Source organism: Dipodomys merriami, unplaced genomic scaffold (genome assembly GCF_024711535.1).
Source record: "Dipodomys merriami isolate MVZ:Mamm:240054 unplaced genomic scaffold, mDipMer1.0.p SCAF_64, whole genome shotgun sequence".
NCBI lineage: Eukaryota > Metazoa > Chordata > Mammalia > Rodentia > Heteromyidae > Dipodomys > Dipodomys merriami.
Window position 1 is genome coordinate 1,960,112 of NW_027206224.1, and position 20,356 is coordinate 1,980,467.

General features: G+C 40.5%; 1 protein-coding gene across 4 annotated transcripts in view; it reads right to left on the reverse strand.

Moving 5' to 3' along the window:
- The window catches only part of Tango6 (transport and golgi organization 6 homolog), a 141,772-nt gene that overhangs the window by 84,393 nt on the left and 37,023 nt on the right, over positions 1-20,356 (reverse strand). For all 4 annotated transcript variants that reach the window (XM_070004721.1, XM_070004718.1, XM_070004719.1 and 1 more), the window contains exons 11-12: positions 19,411-19,602; positions 6,778-6,912 (exon numbers count right to left, since the gene is read on the reverse strand). In XM_070004721.1, the coding sequence (XP_069860822.1) occupies positions 6,778-6,912; positions 19,411-19,602 (327 nt within the window). The remainder of the gene's footprint in view (positions 1-6,777; positions 6,913-19,410; positions 19,603-20,356) is intronic.

Consider the following 20,356-nt stretch of genomic DNA (forward strand, 5'->3'; position numbering starts at 1 on the left):
TAAATACTTGAAATTTTTTGGAGATATAAAGTAATATTCATTTATTTAGTTGAGAAGAAAGCTTACGCACTAAGCAGTTATTTTTCAAGGGTCACTATCAAAATTTGGGAACTGAGTGAGGCATGGTGGTACACACTTGTAATCCCAGTATTCTGAAGGCTGAGGTAGAAGGTACATGAATTTGAGGCCAGTCTGGATTACAAAAGAGTGTTTAAGGCCAGTCTGGAATATATGGGAAAACCCTGACTCAAAAATAATATAAGGGGGCTGGAAATGTGGTTTAGTAGTAGAATAAAGCCCTGGGTTCGATTCCTCAGTACCCATATAAACAGAAAAAGCCAGAAGTGGTGCTGTGGTTCAAGTGATAGAGTGCTGGTCTTAAACAAAAGAAGCTCAGGGACAGTGCCCAAGCCTTGAGTTCAAGCCCTAGGACTTGGAAAAAAATAAACAAAAATATATATATATATATTTATATAAATAATAAATAAACCAAGGAACATGAGAATTGACCCTAGAGCCCTCATCTCTATTCCTGTCACTACTTTTTCTTTTTTAACGCTACTAGGGTTTGAATTCAGGGCCTTATATTTGCTAAATTGGTACTCTACCATTTGAGCCACGTCTCCAGGTATGCTTTTTGTTGGTTATTTTGGAGATAAGAGCCTTACAGACTTTTTTGGACTGACCTCAAACTACAATCCTACAAATCTCAGCCTCCTGAGTAGCTAAGATTATAGGCTTGAGACATCAGTGCCCAGCTCTGTTACTGCTTTTCAATACAGCTCTCATATCCAGATATTAGAACTATGTAAAGCCTCAAGGCTAAAAGGAGCATCCCACAAATAACAGATGCTTTTCTTTTGGCTGCTTCTCTTCCAAAGTTTCTGGAATAATTCAAGATTAAATAAAGAAAGGTATGTTGGACCAGGTATTGGGGTCATCCAGTTAGATAGTGAGTTGTTCTGAATTCCTGCACATTTTCAAATTTTTAAAAAAATTGGTTTTGGACTGGTAAAGTAGGGATTAAGGCTGGAGAGAGAGAGAGAGAGAGAGAGAGAGAGAGAGAGAGAGAGAATGCCATCCAAAAGCCCATTAGATTTGGGGTGACAGCCAGAGAAGGACATATGTAAAATGAAAAAGCCACACATAAGATCTTCAAAAGTTCAGTACAAAGCTCCTAAGGAAAGCTTTTTTACCAGGCAGTTAAGTGTAGTCAGGTAAAGCCAGGTATGACGGTGTATGCTTTTAATCTCAGCTACTCAGGAGGCAGAAGGATCATGAGTTTAAGGGCAGCACAGGCAAACTAATGAGATTTTTATCTCAAAAACAAAATAAAAGAGAAAGGGTATAGCCCTTGTCTAGTAATATGTGAAGCTCTAGTTCAATTTCCAATACTTCAAAAAAATAAACTCAGCCTAAAAATTCCCAATTGTGGAAACTTACATTTATTCTTTGTGTTTTCAGTTCTGTATATATGGTGTCCTCAGCTACCTGGCTGATCAGTTTGTATGCTAAGCCTTTCTTCATATACATCATAAAATGTGTTTACAAGTGATATTTTTACTTTTGTCTTAATTCAGTATGCAGCAGGTCCTAAAGTCTTATCTGTTGGGTAGTGAAAGCCTTGTACATGTCACACTATGCCCCTACCTGCTGTTTCATAATGAACCTTATGTACACAAGACAGAAATGTGAATTATTCTAAAACTGATTTGAAAACATAGCCTATGATGGTAGGGCATTGGTAGGGTTCATGCCTATAATCTTAGCTACTCAGGAGACTTAGATCTGAGGACTGAGGTTCAAAGCCAGATCAAGCTGACAAATCCTTGAGACTCTTATCTCTAATTAATCAACAAAATGCTAGGAGTACATGCATGGCTCAAGTAGCAGAGCACTAGTGGCAAGGGAAAAAGCCAACTAAGAGCATAAAGCCCTGAGTTCAAGCCCCAGTACTAGCACACCCAAAAATTAATGATGAATTTATCAGACTCAGGTAAGTTCTTAAGAGTAGAAAGGCATTTAATAAATATTTACTGCATTAGTTAATCCTAAAATACTCAAATACTGTGAGGTAATGATAGAAAGCATGAGCTTTCTATTTTGTTTTGGTTTGGCTTTTTGTGCCACTACTGGGATTTGAACTAGGGACCTAGACACTATACCTGAGCTTTTTTGCTTAAGGCTAGCACTACCACTTAAGCCATAGCTCCACTTCAGACTTTTTTTTTCTTTTTCTGTGGTTAACTGAAGGTAAGAGTCTCACAGACTTTCCTGCCTGGCTAGCTTTGAATCTCTATCCTTGGATCTCAGCCTCCTGAGTAGCTAGGATTACAGATGTGCGCTACCAACAGTGGGCTTTTTTTTTCTTCTTTTAAGAATATGACCTTGTTATATATCCCAGACCACCCTGGAACCTGAGATCCTCCAGCCTCAGCCTCCTGAGTGCTGATATTTATGCCACTATAGGAAACTAAATATAAAATTTGTAATCTCAAGATTTTTTAAAAATTTTATTTATGTTTTTTTTTTTGCGGGGTGGGATGGGAAGGGGGACGCAGCACTAGGAATGTAGCTTAATGGTAGAGTGCTTCTTAGCATTCATGAAGTCCTGGGTTCCATTCCTCAGTACCATATAAACAGAAGTGGCACTGTAGCTCAAGTGGTAGAATGCTAGCCATAAGCAAAAGAAGCTCAGGGACAGCACCTAAGCCCTGAGTTCAAGCCCCAGGACTGGCAAAAAAAAAAAAGAGAAAGAGAGAGAGAGAGAGAGAGAGAGAGATTTGGGTCCAAGTCCCAGACTTACTACCCTGAAAGTCAAAGTAGTCACCTGAAAAATAGGACTAACATGTTCCCAACCTTTATTAGGTACCTCATTTCCCTTCCCCATATCATCAATGCCAACAGAAGACAGAAACCTCTGTCTAGCTCTCCTTCCATTTAGTGTGGTCAGATGACCCTATTTTGACAAATAAAATAAGAGAAATCTGTTGAGGAACTCCTACGAATACTTTTGTTTTCCCTATAAAAAGGTCAGTGGAAGACAGAAAAATCTCCCATCTTTATTTATTTATTTATTTACTTTTGTCGGTTGTAGGGCTTGAACTCCGGGTCTGGGCGCTGTCCCTCAGCTCTTCAGCTCAAGGCGAGCGCTCTACCACTTGAGCTACAGCGCCACTTCCAGTTTTCTGGTGGTTTATTGGAGATAGGAGTCTCACGGTCTTTCCTGCCCGGGCTGGCTTTGAACCGCGATCCTCAGATCTCAGCCTCCTGAGTAGCTAGGATTACAGGCGTGAGCCACCAGCGCCTGGCTCTCCCATCTTTAATATGAAAATAGTTGAGCTTACCTGAACAACTGAAGCTGAGCATGGATGGCTCATATCTATAATCCTATCTACTCCAAGACTGAGATGTAAGAGTCATGGTTGAAAGCCAGCTCAGGGAGAAAAGCCCATGAGATTCTGATTTCCAATTAGTCACCAAAAAGCTAGAAGTGGAGCAGTGGCTCAAGTGGTAGAACACCATCCTTGAGCAAAAAAACTAAGGGACAGTGTCCAGGCCCAGAGTTCAAGCTGCAGCACCAGCATGCATGCGCATACACGTGCACGTGCACATGCACGCACGCACACACACACACACACACACACACACACACACACACACACACAGAGAGAGAGAGAGAGAGAGAGAGAGAGAGAGAGAGAGAGAGAGAGAGAGAGAGATTAGAAGCCCAGCTTTTCACTGGTAGGCACCACTGACTTCCTGCAACAATATGGTTTGGGTTCTTCCTAAAGATCTAAACCTCTAAAATGGCCAGGCACTGGTGGCTCACACCTATAATCCCAAATACTCAGGAGGCTGAGTATTTGAGCCTGATCTAAGGATCAGGATTTGAAGCCAGCCCAAGCAGGAAGGTCCTTGAGATTTTTTTTTTTTTGGGGGGGTCCAGTTGTGGGCCTGAACTCTGGGCCTGGGCGCTGTCCCTCAGCTCTTCAGCTCAAGGCTAGCGCTCTACCACTTGAGCCACAGCAGCACTTCTGGCTTTTTTCTTTTTGCTTATGTGGTGCTGGGGAATCGAACCCAGGGCCTCATGCATGCAAGGCAAGCACTCTACCACTGAGCCACCTTCCCAGCCCTCCTTGAGATTCTTAACTCCAATTAACCACTAGAAAACCAGAAGTAGAGCTATAGAGCTATAGTGCAAGCACTAGTCTTGAGCATAAAAGCTCAGGGACAATACCCAGCCCTAAAATCTATCTATCTATCTATCTATCTATCTATCTATCTATCTATCTATCTATCTATCTATGTACACACACATGTGTATGTATGTATATAGATAGATAGATAGATAGATATAAAAGAGAGAGAGAATGGACTACTAAGTTTCATGCAATAGTGATTTAGAGATCCATGAACTCTGTAAGATCATGCAGAAATTGCTCTCTGAGGTGACAGTTACCAATATAATACTTCCACTTATGACCAACCCTGAAATTACAGAAAATGAGTTTGGAATTATAGTTGTATTATTAGAAGTCTTAAGCTTTGACTTTCTACAAATTAAATCCTCTTTCCAGACATGAATTTTTTTTTTTTTTTTTTTTTTTTTTGTCGGTCGTGGGGCTTGAACTCTGGGCCTGGGCGCTGTCCCTCAGCTCTTCAGCTCAAAGCGAGGGCTCTACCACTTGAGCTACAGCGCCACTTCCGGTTTTCTGGTGGTTTATTGGAGATAGGAGTCTCACGGTCTCTCCTGCCCGGGCTGGCTTTGAACCGCGATCCTCAGATCTCAGCCTCCTGAGTAGCTAGGATTACAGGCGTGAGCCACCGGCGCCCGGCTCAGACATGAATTTTTAACAACTGTTTTAAATTCAGAAATTATAAGGGAAAGACAAATGGCTTAGATGCTGTTATATTTTATTTCATTAGTTAAGTTGATGACTCTCAAGCTGGGTGCTGGTGGTTCATGCCTGTAATCCTAGCTACTCAGAAGGCTGAGATCTGATGATTGTGTTTGAAGCCAGCCTGGGCAGGAAAGTCAATGAGACTCACCTCCAATTAATCACAGAAAAAGTTAGCAGTGGAGCCTTGGCTTAAGTGATGCAGCAGTAGCCTTGAGCAAAAGAAGCTCAGGGACAGTGCCCGGGCCCAGAGTTCAAGCCCCAGGACTGGCAAAAAAAAAAAAAAAAAGAAAGAAAAAAGAAAAGATGACTCTTAACGAGACAGGTAGAGCATAAGGTTCTGAAATGTAAAGCCAAGACTTCAGCATGACAATGGTCAATTAATACCAGAATTTTGAAGTTACAAATATAAAACCCTGCATTGCTTTAGAAGCTATGAATCAAACAGGAAAAAAAAATTATCTAAAGCAAAAGAACAGGGGGTAACATGTTTCTATTCACTTAATGATCTGTAGAGTCAAAGGAATCCAGGATGTAGTTAATGATTCAGGATGGCTCATAGGAAGTTAGGGATGGGCAGAGGCTATGCATTCACATCTGTCATGTCGGTCTCAGGAAACAACCAGCCCCTAACAGTGAGCTTCTAGAAAGGAAAATGAGAACTACTCTGCTTTCTTTCTTTCTTTATTTTTTTTTTTGGTCGGTCGTGGGGCTTGAACTCAGGGCCTGGGCGCAGTCCCTGCACTCTTCAGCTTAAGGTGAGCGCTCTACCACTTGAGCCACAGAGCCACTTCCAATTTTCTAGTGGTTATTTGGAGATAAGAGTCTCACGGACTTTTCCGCCTGAGCTGGCTTTGAACCATGATCTCAGATTTCAGCCTCCTCAGTAGCTAGGATTACAGGCGTGAGCCACTGGAGTCTGGCAACTCTTTCTTGTAGTCTCCCAACCTAAGGTGGCATGAATATTTTCATTCCCAGCCAAATGTATGCCTAGCCTTTCCTTGTGTTGGCACTACTTTCACCTGGATCTCTACAATTCAGTCACATCAATCTTCTGTCAGTGCCTTAAGTACTTGGAGCCCTTCCTGCTTCTGAGTCCTTGTGAATGATGTTTCTTGGAAGAAATTACTTCATCTGTACTGAACATACCACAAGTCGTAGCTTAAACTTACACTTCCTCAACAGAGCCTTCTCAGCCTAGGTTAGATGCCTCATTCTCTTGGAACCCTCCAATTCTCTTTAGAGGTACTTCATTCAATTCTCCTTTTTACACAATCAGGTATGACTCCCTTAGTGAACTGTGTCATTTCTGCTTTGTCCAATGCTATGTACCCAGTCACTGAATTCAGTATGCAGCATGTGGCAAGTTTGTAATAAATGTTTGAATGAATAAATTTTGAAACTACAAATTAAGTATATGAAAGACTTATACAACATATAGTGGCTGTAAGCAATGCTTTAACATAATATACAATATGAATTCTGGGCTAAATGGAGCTATTGATTCCATCTAGATTTAGCATCTATTACTGAGGTATTGCTAAGGAATTTTCCCTGAATACAATAGTAGGAACAAGGGCTGAATTTTGGAGTATGAGGGCCAGAGAGTGTAGAATTTGTCTCAGATGCAAAATACCACCAAGCAGTAATAGGGCCTGCCCTTCTGATGGTGAAGTTTTATAGATACCTAAGTGGACGTAGTATACTTTTCTTGTCATCTACTTTGCAGACAATTCTTATTAATACCTCAACTTGTTTAAGCTGTATCTCCTAGGTACAGTAGCCATTCTCATTTTTCACTAGGATTTGGAAGGGAAATAGCAAGTATTTTGCTTTTCTTCTCTCTGAGTCGTTTGGCTCCTTATCTGTCACTAACCTGAACAGCTCCTCCTAGCATGACAGCCACCAGTCCCATGGCCATGCTTAGGGTCTGTGATTGCACAGTGCTCTCTGCTTCACGGGCCAGGTTTATGCATGCCCTCTGAAGTGTTGCTGCAACAAAGTCCACAACCTACCACAAAAGGGAAATTAGAATCAGTGACAAGTTAAGAAAAACACAAAGCAAAACAAATTCTCCATACCTCTTATGTTCCAACTTCATCTTTATCAATTTGAGAACAAATACATCAAGTCATAAATAACATGTTTTTTGGTTTTTACATTTACAAGTTAATTATAAAGGATATTCTAAAGGATATAGGTAACATTCAGATGAAGAGATGGACAAGCCAAAAAACATGAAGAGTGAGGCTTGAAGCTTCCATATTCTCTGTGCTGGCTTCCTTCCAAGGGCCTTCCCATGTTCAGCAACCCAGGAGCTCCACACAGTAATTTCAGTCCTTAGGAGGCCATGGTATGAGAATCTCTAGTTTTAGGCCAACCTGGGCTACAATAGTGAGATCTTGTCTCAAAAAAAAAAAAAAAGTCTATGACTCAAAAAGATTATCTGGCCGGGTGCTGGTGGCTTATACCTGTAATCCTAGTTACTCAGGAGGCTGAGACCTGAGGATCTCTGTTCAAAGCCAGCCCAGCCCGGGCAGAAAAGTCTGTGAGACTCTTATTTCCAATTAACCACTAGAAAACCAGAAGTGGCGCTGTGGCTCAAGCGGTCGAGCACTTGCCTTGAGCTGAAAAGTACAGGGATAGCACCCAGGCCCAGAGTTCAAGCCCCACAACCAACAACAACAACAAAAAAAGATTATCTGGACATAGGGCTAAGGAAAGGAGAAAGCTTCTTTAAAGTTTCCAAAATATTTTAATATACTAATCAAACTTCTTTTACTCTTCTTGAATATAAAATAAAAACTGTGTAGTTAAACTCCCAATGGACTAGAGACTTCAATATAAACTACTAGAAGATAACAAAGAGAAAATCTAGGTGACCCAGGGTTTGATGGAGACTTTTTGTTGCTATTGTTGTTGGTTATGGGGCTTGAACTCTGGGCTTGGGCGCTATCCCTCAGCTCTTCAGCTCAAGGTGAGTGCTCTACCACTTGAGCCACAGCACCACTTCCGGTTTTCTAGTGATTTATTGGAGATAAGAGTCTCACAGACTTTCCTGCCAGGGCTGGCTTCGAACTGTGATCCTCAGATCTCAGCCTCCTGAGTAGCTAGGATTACAGGCGTTGAGCCACCGGCGCTGCACCAAAGGCACAATCCAAAAACAGTGGTCACCTGGATTTCACAAAATAAAGTAATAATTCTGTATGGTCTTAAGAGACTACAAAATAAAGCTACAGACAGGGAGAAAATATATGCAAAAGATATCTCTGACAACGGATTGTTATCCAAAATATCCAAAGGACTCTTAAAACTCAACAACAAGGAAACAATCTAATCAAAAAAGATCCATAGATGGCAGACAGCTATATGAAAAGATGCTCTGCAGCAACTGTCACTAAGGAAAGGCAAATAAAAGTATCTGCAGGTTCCAAATACACACCTGTTAGAGTGGCCAAAATCAGAAACACTGAAAAAGCCAAATGCTATAAGGATATGGAGTATAGGAACTCACACCCACTGCTAGTGAATGCAAAATGATGTGACCACTTTGGAAGACAGTTTGGTAGTTTCTTACAGAACTACATAGGCTAATCTGATAGCATATATTTAGAGTTACAGCTATTAAAGAGATTAAGGCAGGATGTTTGCTTGAGCCCAAGAGTTAAGAGACAGATTGGACAACATAACAAAATACCAACTCTTAAAAGAAATGGTGGCAGTAATCCCATACTAGAAAGGCTGAGGTAGAAGGAATGTGAGTTTGAAGCTGTTCTGAGCTTTAGGTAAAAACCTAACTTAGGTAAAACTCTATCTATAGATAGATTCATAGATAAAATTAAATGTATTTTCTCCATGAATGAATAATTGCACTTGATATTTACCCAAAGGAATTGAAAACATGTTCACAAAACACACACACACACACACACACACACACACACACACACACACACACACACACACACACACACACACACACACACGAAAATAATCAAGATGTTCTTCCTAAGATGATAAATAAGTTGGTACAAAGGAGTTAGTGGAGAATTATTTAGTACCAAAAAATTAGCTATCAAGCCATGAAAACACATAGAGGAAATATAAATGCATATTACTAAGCAAATGAAGTCCATCTAAAAATATATATACTGGCCAGAGGTGGTGGCTTACACATGTAATCCCATTTTCTCACGAGGCAGAGATTAGAAGGATAGTGATTCAAGACTAGCCCAGACAAAAGTTAACAAGACCCCATCTCAACAAACAGGATAGGTATATCAGTGATCTTAGCTACAAAGGAAACACTGGAAGATCAAGATCAAGATGGGGTCTAATGTGGGTCCTGGGCAAAGAAACACAAGATCTTAATAGAAAAATAACTAAAGCAAAAAGAGTTCGAGTGATAAGATCTTGCCTAGTAAGCTCAAGACTCTTGAGTTTAAAACTCAGTACCAGAGCCCCCCCCCCCATTTTTTAAATTAAAAAAAAAAAAAGCCTGCCAGCCTCCCATTGCCCTTTGTTTGTTTGTTTTGCCAGTCTTAGGGATTGAACTCAGGGCCTGGGCACTGTCCCTGAGCTTCTTTTGCTTAAGGCTAGCACTCTACCATGTGAGCCACAGTGTTACTTCCAGCTTTTTCTGTTTATATAGTACTGAGGAATCGAACTCAGGGCTTCATGCATGCTAGGCAAGCACTCTACCATTCCCAGCCACTCCCATTTCTTTTTAATTAAAAACAAACAAACAAACATGGCAGGTACCAGTAGCTCAAACCTATAATCCTAGCTATTCAGGAGGCTGAGAAGTGAGGGTCAAGGTTTGGAGCCAGCCTGAGCAGACAAATCTGTAAGACTATCTTCAATTAGCACTAAAAGGCAGAAATGGAGGTGTAGCTCAAATGGCCGAGTGTCAGCCATTAGCAAAAAGCTAAGCAAAGAGTATTATGCCCTGAGGTTAAGCTCCAGTAAGCGCGCACGTGTGCATGCGCATACACGCGCACACGCACGCGCACGCACACACACACACACACACACACACACACACATACACACAAAAGATTACACACTGTAGATTCCAACTCTATGGCATTTTGGAAAAGGCAAAAGTATGGAAACAGTATGAGAAGACAATGGTCACCAAATGTTAGGGAGAGGGAGAACCAAACAGGATTTCTGGACAGTGAAACTATTCTGTAGGGCATTATAATGGTGGATACGTGTAATTGTACATTTGTCCATGGGTTGTACCCAAATTGATTCCTTATGTAAACTATATACTTTGAGTAATAAGGATACCAAAAAGGGGTCCAAGGCTGTAACTTAGTGGTGGAATGCTTGCCTAGCAAAAGGACCACACTAAAAAAAAAAAAAAAAGAAAAGTAACAAGGGTCTCTGTAGGAGATGTGATGTTGGGGAGATGCCTGATGTGTGAACACAGGGTATATAAAAGCACCCTCTGCTCAATTTTACTAAAACTATTCTAAAAAATTAACTCCCATTTGCTAGAGGGAGAATACTTTTGAGAGATACACTATAATTATATATTAAAACAGTATAAAGAACCTCAATGAAAGCTGTTATTCAATAGGGTATTGGGGGAGGGGAAAGAGAAACAGGCTCTGTTGGAGCAGTGGGTACTACCGAGAGGGGGTTGGGCTAATGACGGTGAAATGATGAATATGGTTTAAACAGATTGTTGGCAAGTAAGGAACTAGAACAATGAAACCTGTGGAAATGGTACCAGAATGGGGGAAGGGGATAAGGAAGAATGGGAGAGGGGTTGATTGGAATACACTGTATACAGGTGTGGGATTATTTCCTAGTATAGCTAATAAACACTAACAAAGAAATTGTTCATATACAAAATTATAGAGCATTTGGCTAACAAGTAAGCTTTAAACAGAATTAATTTGGTCAGCATCATTTAAGTGAGCTTGGCTTAATCATCTTAAGTAGAAATACCTTCGAAAATGACAGCAGACACACATGCACACAGGTACGCACGTATACATGCACAAATGCCTATTTAGGATTAATGGCTCAAAAGGGAGAGATCATTTTGAAAATGTGAAAGCTGAGATAGGTCATAATAAGCCTCTAAACACCATGCAAGCTTGCATGTTTAACTCTCTGGACAAATCACATGCTGTGCTAGAATCTTTATTGCAAGCTTAGAGCCTGGAGAATGGCCTGTTAATACTTGTCTTCTGAAGCAAGGTAGGAAACTGGAAGAATTATCTAAATGTTCCATTAACTTAAAGGAACATTGGTTGGTATGGCAATTTTCACTACCCTCTGCAGTCCTAAGATCTTATTGATACTAGGTGAAAAGCACTGACCCATTCTAAAGAGCTGGTGTTTTTAGCACCTGGGCCACCAGCCTCACCTCCAAAGAGTTTTCTAACACATTTTTAATATTTACATTTATATTATATAAATTTATATTATAAATTATTTATATAGTTATACATTATAGCATATATTTATGTATTTATATATGCATATATTTAAATGTTAGAACAGTATCATTAAGTTACTACTAAGTTCCTCTTCACAATACTTGTTTTTTTTGTTTTTTTTTTGTCGCTCGTGGGGCTTGAACTCTGGGCCTGGGTGCTGTCCCTCAGCTCTTCAGCTCAAGGCAAGCGCTCTACCACTTGAGCTACAGCACCGCTTCCTTCACAATACTCTAAAGTAACAAAGCATGTAGAATTAAAACCAGCCCTCTTTACAACTATGTAAAGATGTAAAAAAATTTTTTTTGAATAAAGTAATGAAACAAATAGTATGACTCTACTTTTTCAGAAAGGAATTTTGTATATATGCATGTATTCAAAAAAAATCTGGGGGCTCAGTGGTAGAGTGCTTGCCTTGCATGCATGAGGCCTTGCATGCATGGGTTCGATTCCTCAGCACCACATAAGCAAAAAGAAAAAAGCCAGACATGGCACTGTGGCTCAAGTGGTAGAGTGCTAGCCTTGAGCTGAAGAGCTGAGGGACAGCGCCCAGGTCCAGAGTTCAGGCCCCACGACTGGACCCAAAAAACTAAAAATAAAAATCTGAGAGATGTGAACTTTGAGGTGATGGCCAGCTATCGTGTATTGTCATCTATGAAATGCTTGGGGTTTTTTTTGTTTTGTTTTGTTTTGTTTTTTTGGGAGGGTCCAGTCATGGGGCCCGAACTCTGGGCCTGGGTGCTGTGCCTCAGCTCTTCAGCTGAAGGCTAGGGCTCTACCACTTGAGCCACAGTGCCACTTCCGGCTTTTTTATTTTTTCTGCTTATGTGGTGCTGAGGAATCAAACCCAGGGCCTCATGCATACAAAGCAAGTATTCTACCACTGAGCCACCTTCCCAGCCCTCAAATACTCTTTTCTGCAGCTTTTCTTTGCTGGTCCTGGAACCTGAACTCTGGGCCTAGGTGCTGTCCCTGAGCTTTTGTGCTCAAGGCTAGCATTCTACCACTTGAGCCACAGCTCCATTTCCAGCTTTTTCTGGTTAATTGGAGATAAGAAGTCATGGACTTTCATGCCTGGGCTAGCTTCATATCATGTTCCTCAGATCTCAGCTTCCTGAGTAGCTAGGATTACAGGTGTGAACCACTGGAGCCAGATCCCCAGATTTCTTTCTTTCTTTCTTTCTTTTTTTTTTTTTTTTTTGTCAGTTGTAGGGCTTGAACTCTGGGCCTGGGCACTGTCCCTGAGCTCTTCAGCTCAAGGAAAGCACTCTACTACTTGAGCCACAATGCCACTTCTGGTTTTCTAGTGTTTTATTTGAGATGAGAGTCTCACGGACTTTCCTGCCTGGGCTGGCTTTGAGCCACGATCCTCAGATCTCAGCCTCCTGAGTAGCTAGGATTACAGGTGTGAGCCACTGGCGCCCAGCCAGATTTCTTCCTTATAATTCCAATACTCAGTTGGACTGTGGCTCTTCTCCCTGATTCTAAGAGGCCTGTTAAGAGCAAAGGTGTTTAGTCTGGTTCTGATGGCTCACGCCTATAATCTAAGAATCCCAGTTTGAAGCCAGCTGGGGCAGAAAAGTCCAAGATACTCATCTCCAAGTAACAAAACGCAGAAGTGGAGCTGTGGCTCAAGTAGTAGAGTGCCAGCCTTGAGTAACACACATGCGCGCGTGCATGCACGCACGCACGCACGCACGCACGCACGCACACACACACACACACACACACACACACACACACACACACACACACACACACACACACGGTTTACAGTATGTCCTAGTTATTTTTCTTCACCTAACTCCACCTCTACAAATGCAATCATTTTTTAATTATTTGGTTGTTTAATAAATAACATTAAGTATTTACTTTTTACCAGGCACCATTCTTAACACATCACAGGTATTAACTCACTTAATCCTCTTAATGGGGATGCATAAACTTGCTGCCAAGATGCTGACAACTGAGTGGAAGGGGCTGAAAGGCCTCATTGTTGAGTATGTGGATTTCAAGGTAAGCTCCTGTTTTTCAGCTTGCTACTCCCACTTTCTGAGTCTCTTGGGTTCCTCTCCCCTTCAGAATGAACCTTTGTCAGACACTGTGGTGAACCTGTAATCCCCAGCACTCAAAAGTTAAGGCCGGAAGATGGCAAGTTCAATGCTAGCCTTAAACTTTTAGATGGTCTCTAAAAAAACAGAAAAACAAACCAGACAATCAACCTCTGGGTCTTCACTGGAAACAACAGGTAGTATAAAGTTAGAGAAGAAATCAAAGGGTCTCTGAATACTATACAGCTCTTCAAAATGTGTTAGGCTTTGCATTCGACTTCATCTTTAGAGCTTGTCTGGTGCTTGCAGTTCTCCCTGGCTTCTGCTGGGAGGAGCTTGGTATGTTTTCCCCCTTTCCTTCCCTTTTTCTTAATAAAATAAAATAAAATAAAAATTGAACAGCTTTATTGAGGTACTGTGGTTTGCTTCTTGACTTTTCTCCATGCAGACATTCAGCTTTCCAATTTCTCAAGTTGCTAATCAACTACTTTCCTGCTCACAGATTTTGCTGTTCTCTTTTATCTACTATCCATCCACTCCTACTCTGTTAGTCTCTGTAGTTTGCTTACCCATACAAGTGTTTAATAACACATTGTCTTTAACCATAAGTCCTGACTCTTTATGTTTTGTACACTGTTATGTTTTTACAATGAACATGTATTCCTTATGTCATACACACACACGATCAACATCTTAAAAAAAAAAAAAAAGGACCACAAAAAACTACTTCTAGTCTACTGATTACAGATTCTAGTGCTCCAATTATAGCAGGGTACACAGGGTGGCAGCTTTCTGAAAGGGTGGAAGAAAGGGGATCTTGCTTACTCCACTGTATTAACACGGGCCTCTTGGTTGATCCTGTAGCACTCTGGGTTTGCTCCCTCTCTCTGGTAACACTCTTCACTAAGCATCTTCATAGCATGCTCCTTCCTTACCTTCAGGTCTTTGCTCAAAAGCCACTTCCTGTGTGTGGCTCTCCATACAAATATACACACACACCACACACACACGCACATGTGCACATGCACACACACACACACACACACACACACACACACACACACACATACACACAGAGTACTGATCCTTTTCCTTCTCTCGTTTTTCTTGCTAGAAATGATCGCCATCTGACACATTGGGTCTCTACATATGTACTGTTGCTCTCCTATGTGAATGCCACCTCCACAAGTGCAGAGATACATCTGCTTTATTCACTGCTATGTTCTTGGTACCTAAACGTGTAGGTGGCAGGCTGGGCACAGCATCCACAGCATAGAATTGGTTTAGCACATGCCTAACAGGTGTGAGGCCGTGTGTTCAAATGCTGTACCACCAAAAAGGAGGAAAACAACAAGTTGGCATACAGCTGGTTCTCAATATGCAGTTGTGGAATGAAAGAACTTTGAGTTGGTGCAAGCCCCTCACAAGTGTGCAGACATTGCAAGCTTCCTTCCTTCCCGTACCTTCACACAGATGATGTGCCACCTCCAAAATATGCTATTGAATAATCCTTAATCCATAATCCTTTGATCCACAATCTTTTATCCATTATTCATTTAATCATATCCATTTTTAACAGATGGGATTTGTTTTTGATGTAACTGCCATAGCATGAGTATGCCCTATAAGATATCTTCTAATATCTTCCATAAGTGTTGCAAAAATGGCTCATTCAATTGGCTTGTTTGATTCAGGATCAAGCTCCTTTTCTATGTCATTTCTGAGCTAGTTGTGCTGCAGACTTTCTCACATTCTAGATTTAACTGATTGCTTCCAAATGGTATTATTTGTTTTTGTATCCTTCACATTTCTTTCATTGGAATCAGGTTCAAGTTTATAGTTTGGAGGTAAGAATCCTTCTCAAGTGTTTCTTATTTCCCTGAAATATTTAGGGGTATACATACTCATATCTGCACTAAAATGTACAGGAAAAATAAGATGGATAGAAGATGGAAACATGGATTCATACATGATAAAGCAAATACAATAAAATATAAAACACTGCTGGGCACTAGTGGCTCCTATCTATAGTCAGCTACTCAGGAGACAGATCTGAGAATTACTGTTTAAATCTATCCTGAACAGACAAAGATAAATCCATGAGATTGTTTTCCCCAATGAACTAGCAAAAAGGTGGAACTGGAAGTATGTCTCAAGTGGAGAAAAATATGAGTGAAAAGATAAGCAAGAACATAAGGGGATGGAAAGGTGGCTCAGTGGTAGAGTGCTTGCCTTACATGTATGAGGCCCTGGGTTTGATTCCTAAGCAGCACCACATAAGCAGAAAAAGCCGGAAGGGTGCTGTGGCTCAAGTGGTAGAGCTGAGGGAGAGCACCCAGGCCCAGAGTTCAGGACCCATTACCAACACCAAAAAAAGAACACAAGGTCCTGAGTTCAAGCCCCAATGCTGGCACACACATAAAAAGAATAATAGAAAACAGGTTCAGGTGGAAGATAAGTACAGTAGGAGAGTAGAGGGTTAACAGAGATGAGAATGAGGATGAATATGTGAAGTAGTTTATCTGCATGTATGAAAATTGAAATATGAAATGTATAGAAAGGGGAATAGTATAAGGATGACAGAGGAGGTGAGGCTGATCAGGATCCATCATATTTATGTATGAAATTGTTACAATGAAACTCCTCTTGTAGAACTAATGTATGCTAATGAATGAATGAACAAAATTTTTCTCTTCACCTGACTATTTGATGACACTGGAATATAGGTATTAGAGGTAATACAGATAATGAGGTTTTTTTCTCATAAGACATCTTTTGTCTTTGATGTATTTTAATCCATGGCAGGCACTGTTCTTTTAAATGTTGCAATTGCCTTGTCTATTTAATTGGAGCCCTTTCAGGTTGGTTCCTAACATGACTCCATTGATCTCAGACAGCTTCCTTGCATTTGGGTGCAACAGGCTGCCATGAAGCTTATAAGGTAAGACTTCTACTCCAGACCTTGAATCATCCTTTATTTCATACATATTTGAGTTCTTTGGGAAGAAATGGAATTTAGAAACTATAACCTGGCACAAAGGACAATTACTGCTACTGAACTGTCACTGCTTCTTGACAGTGAACTGTACTAGGACATATCTGTTTTATTTATGTATTTATTTTTTAAATTCATTTATTTATTGTGCCAGTACGGGTGCTTGAATTCAGAACCCTATGCTCTTAATTGGCTTTTTCGCTACAGCCTCTACTAGTTGAGCTTCATTTCAACTTCTGGACTTTTTTTTTTTCCAGTCTTGGGGCTTGAACTTAGGACCTGGTAACTGTCTCTGTCTGAGCCTCTTTTGCTCAAGGCTAGCACTTGAGCCACAATGCCATTTCTGGCTTTTTCTACTTATATGGTATTGAAGAATTAAATCCAGGACTTCATGCATGCTAGGCAAGTACTCTACCACTAAGTCACATACCCTGGACATGTTTATTTTATTTATTTATTTTGCTAGTCCTGGGGCTTGAACTAGGCCTGGGCACAGTCCCTGAGCTTCTTTTGTTCAAGGCTAGTGTTCTACCACTTGAGCCAGTGCTTCTTCTGGCTTTTTCTATGTATGTGGTACAGAGGAATTGAATCCAGGACTCAATGTATGCTAGGCAAGCACTCTACCACTAAGCAACATTCCCACCCTAACATGTTTATTTTTTTTTAATAATTTTTTTAAATTGGTTGTGGGGCCTGAACTCTGGGCCTAGGTGCTGTCTCTCAGCTCTTCAGCTCAAGGCTAGCGCTTTACCACTTGAGCCACAGCACCACTTCTGGCTTTTTATGCTTATGTGGTGCTGAGGAATCAAACCCTGGACCTCATGCATGCAAAGCACTCTACTACTGAGCCACCTTTCCAGCCCCTAAAAAGGAAATATTAATCACGAATCCACACTAAGATTTCCAGTTAAATCAATACTATGTGTTTTTTATTTTAGTTCTTTGATTTTATAGCTTTCAAACTAAAAATCCTAATATCAACTAAATTTCTTATAACTTACTTTTTATTTGTGTTTGTATGTGTGTGTACTATGCCAACATTATCACTAGCAGTAAGATTACTATATGTAATTTAGTATTTCCTTGTGTTTTTTTTTTTTGTTCTGGTACATTCTAACCTTAGCTAAAGGACAATTTAATGGGACAAATTATTTTGGTACCAGACTAACACCATTGTTCTCTAATTAGGAATAAAGGGAGATAAGTGTAAAAGCAAGTCATATCAGTTGCTAGACCATTTCCCCTTCCAACTCGCATCCTGAGACAAAAACATGTCTGACAAAAAAAAAAAAAGGGCTTCAGGAAAGGTCTACCAACACAGAAACCAATCACTTACTGAGCAACATGGGGTCAGTGGACAGAAGGAATAAGAAGCCACGAAAGAAATCATGAACATAATTCTCATTAACCAGGCGAGGTAAGTCAGAGCTGACAGGCAACTGCAAATTTTCTCAGCAGGAGCTATAGTGAAATGCTGCTTAGCAACACCCGAAGGCGATGACAATGACAGCCATACAAAGAGCTAGAGAATCAGATTTAAGTGTGACAACCATACTATCTTACAATGGATGAGGCACCAGCCTGGCACCAACTAATTCTGGTAAATTGGTAAAATATGGAGACTGTATTGTCCATGTTTTATAACTTTTAGTTCCTACTTAAAAAACATGGCACAAACAAAATTAAAGTATTGAATCACAAAGGACAACTATCCTGAAAGTATGTTTTTTAGAAACTTTTTTTTTTTTGGTCAGTTGTGGGGCCTGAACTCTGGGCCTGAGCACTATCCTGGAGCTCTTCAGCTCAAAGCTAGCACTACCACTTGAGCTACAGTGCCACTTCCATCTTTTTCTGCTTATGTGTTGCTGAGGAATTAAACCCAGGGCCTCATGCATGCAAGGCAAGCACTCTACCACTGAGCCACCTTCCCAGCCCTAGAAACATTTTTTTTTTAATGTTTAACTGTTTTTTTGTTTTGTTTTGTTTTGTTATGATACTGGGATTACACCCAGGACATTGCATTTGAGAGACAAGTGTTTTGCCACTGAGCTACATCCCAATCCTAAAAAACTTGAATGTTAACAGAATACTATGGAAGAAAGCTGTAAGTTAGAGGTCCTACCAAATCCAAAAAGATCTTAGTAGAATTTTTTTTCAAATTTGAGTTTCTAGTCATTCCATGGGTTTTTGTTGTTGCTGTTGTTTGGTTCTTTTTGGGTTTTGGTGCCAATACTGGGGCTTGAATTCAGGGCCTCACACTCTCACTTGGCTTTTTCACTCAAGTCAGTTGCTCTATCACTTGATCAACACCTCTACTTTTAGCTTTTTGCTGGTTAATTAGAGATAAAAATCTCACAGACTTTTCTGCCTGGACTGACTTCAAACTGGGATCCTCAGATCTTAGTCTCCCTAGTAGCTAGAATGATGGGTATAAGCCACCAGTGCCCAGTGGATTCTATACATTTGAAATACATGGTTCACTTATTTTGGTGGCACTAGGGTTTGAACTCAGGATCCTATGTACACGTGGAACTTTAATAAAAAAATAAAGAGAGAAAGAAAGAAAGAAGGAAGGAAGGAAGGAAGGAAGGAAGGAAGGAAGGAAGGAAAGAAAAGAAAGAAAAGAAAAGAGAAGAGAAGAGAAGAAAAGAAAAGAAAAGAAAAGAAAAGAAAAGAAAAGAAAAGAAAAGAAAAGAAAGGATGCCCTGGCTTTCATGCAGATATGCCAAGTCAAAACCTCAAAAAGGTGGCTGAGTATCAATATTTAACACAAGATGTCAGGCAATCAAAGTTGAAAAGCCCTGTGACATACCATACAAATATGTAAGGCAGTTCTACCAGCTTTATGAGCCTGAGGACTAACTCAGCATCTAGAAAGGTTTCACATTTACTTGGCCACATTTATTTAATTTGCGCATGTCAACCAGAAAACACTGTTGTAGGTATCATCAAGTTACCTTTGAGCAACAGTTTTGGACATTCTTTGGGAATATCCAAACATCACTGACCTGAGTGATGTTTGTGAATATCTGCTCAGACATTCTTTCGCACAGAACAGCCAGCAACTGTAGGACCAACAGCTTCTGTTCTTGACTTTCCACAAGAAGAGTCTGCTTTTGCTCCAACTCCAAGAGGTTTATGCTGGAGAAGGGCTCAGCTTTTACCTCTGCTTCATTTTCCACAGCTAGATGAGTCAATTCCTGGAAACAGAAAGAAAGAAAAAGGTATGGAAAAGTCAGTAGAACCAAGGGCTTCAAAATCCATCCAGAAAACTCCATGTGAAAGGCATACGTGAAGAAAGAGTCTTTACTGCAACACTATTCATACTAGTCAAAAACTGGCTGCATATGGTACACACCTATAATCCCAACACTCAGGAATCTGAAGAAAGGAGGATTGTCAATTTGAGTCAGCCCAGGGTACAAAGTGAGAATTAGTCTCAAGAAGAAGAAGAAAAAAAAGCTGGGTGCCAGTGGCTCATGCCTGTAATCCTAACTACTCAGGTGGCTGAGATCTGAGGATCACGGTTCAAAGCCAGCCTAGGCAGGAAAGTCCCTGAGACTCTTATTTCCAATAAACCACCAGAAAACCATTAGTGGCTCTGTGACTCAAGTGGTAGAGCACATGCCTTAAGCTGAAGAGCTCAGGGACAACACCCAGGTCCAGAGTTTAATCCCCATGACCCACTCAAAAAAAAAAGAAAGAGAGAAAGAGAGAGAGAGAGAGAGAGAGAGAGAGAGAGAGAGAGAGAGAGAGAGAGAGAGAGAGAGAGAGAGAGAGAGAGAGAAAGAAAGAAAGAAAGAAATTCAAAATCATAGGCAATCTAAGTATCCAATATTAAGAAAATTAAAAAAATAGTGCCATTATTCTATCACAGCATTTAAAATAAATGATTAAAAAATGAACTAGAGGTATTAGCATATCAACAGATCTGTGTTGACTGACTATTGAATA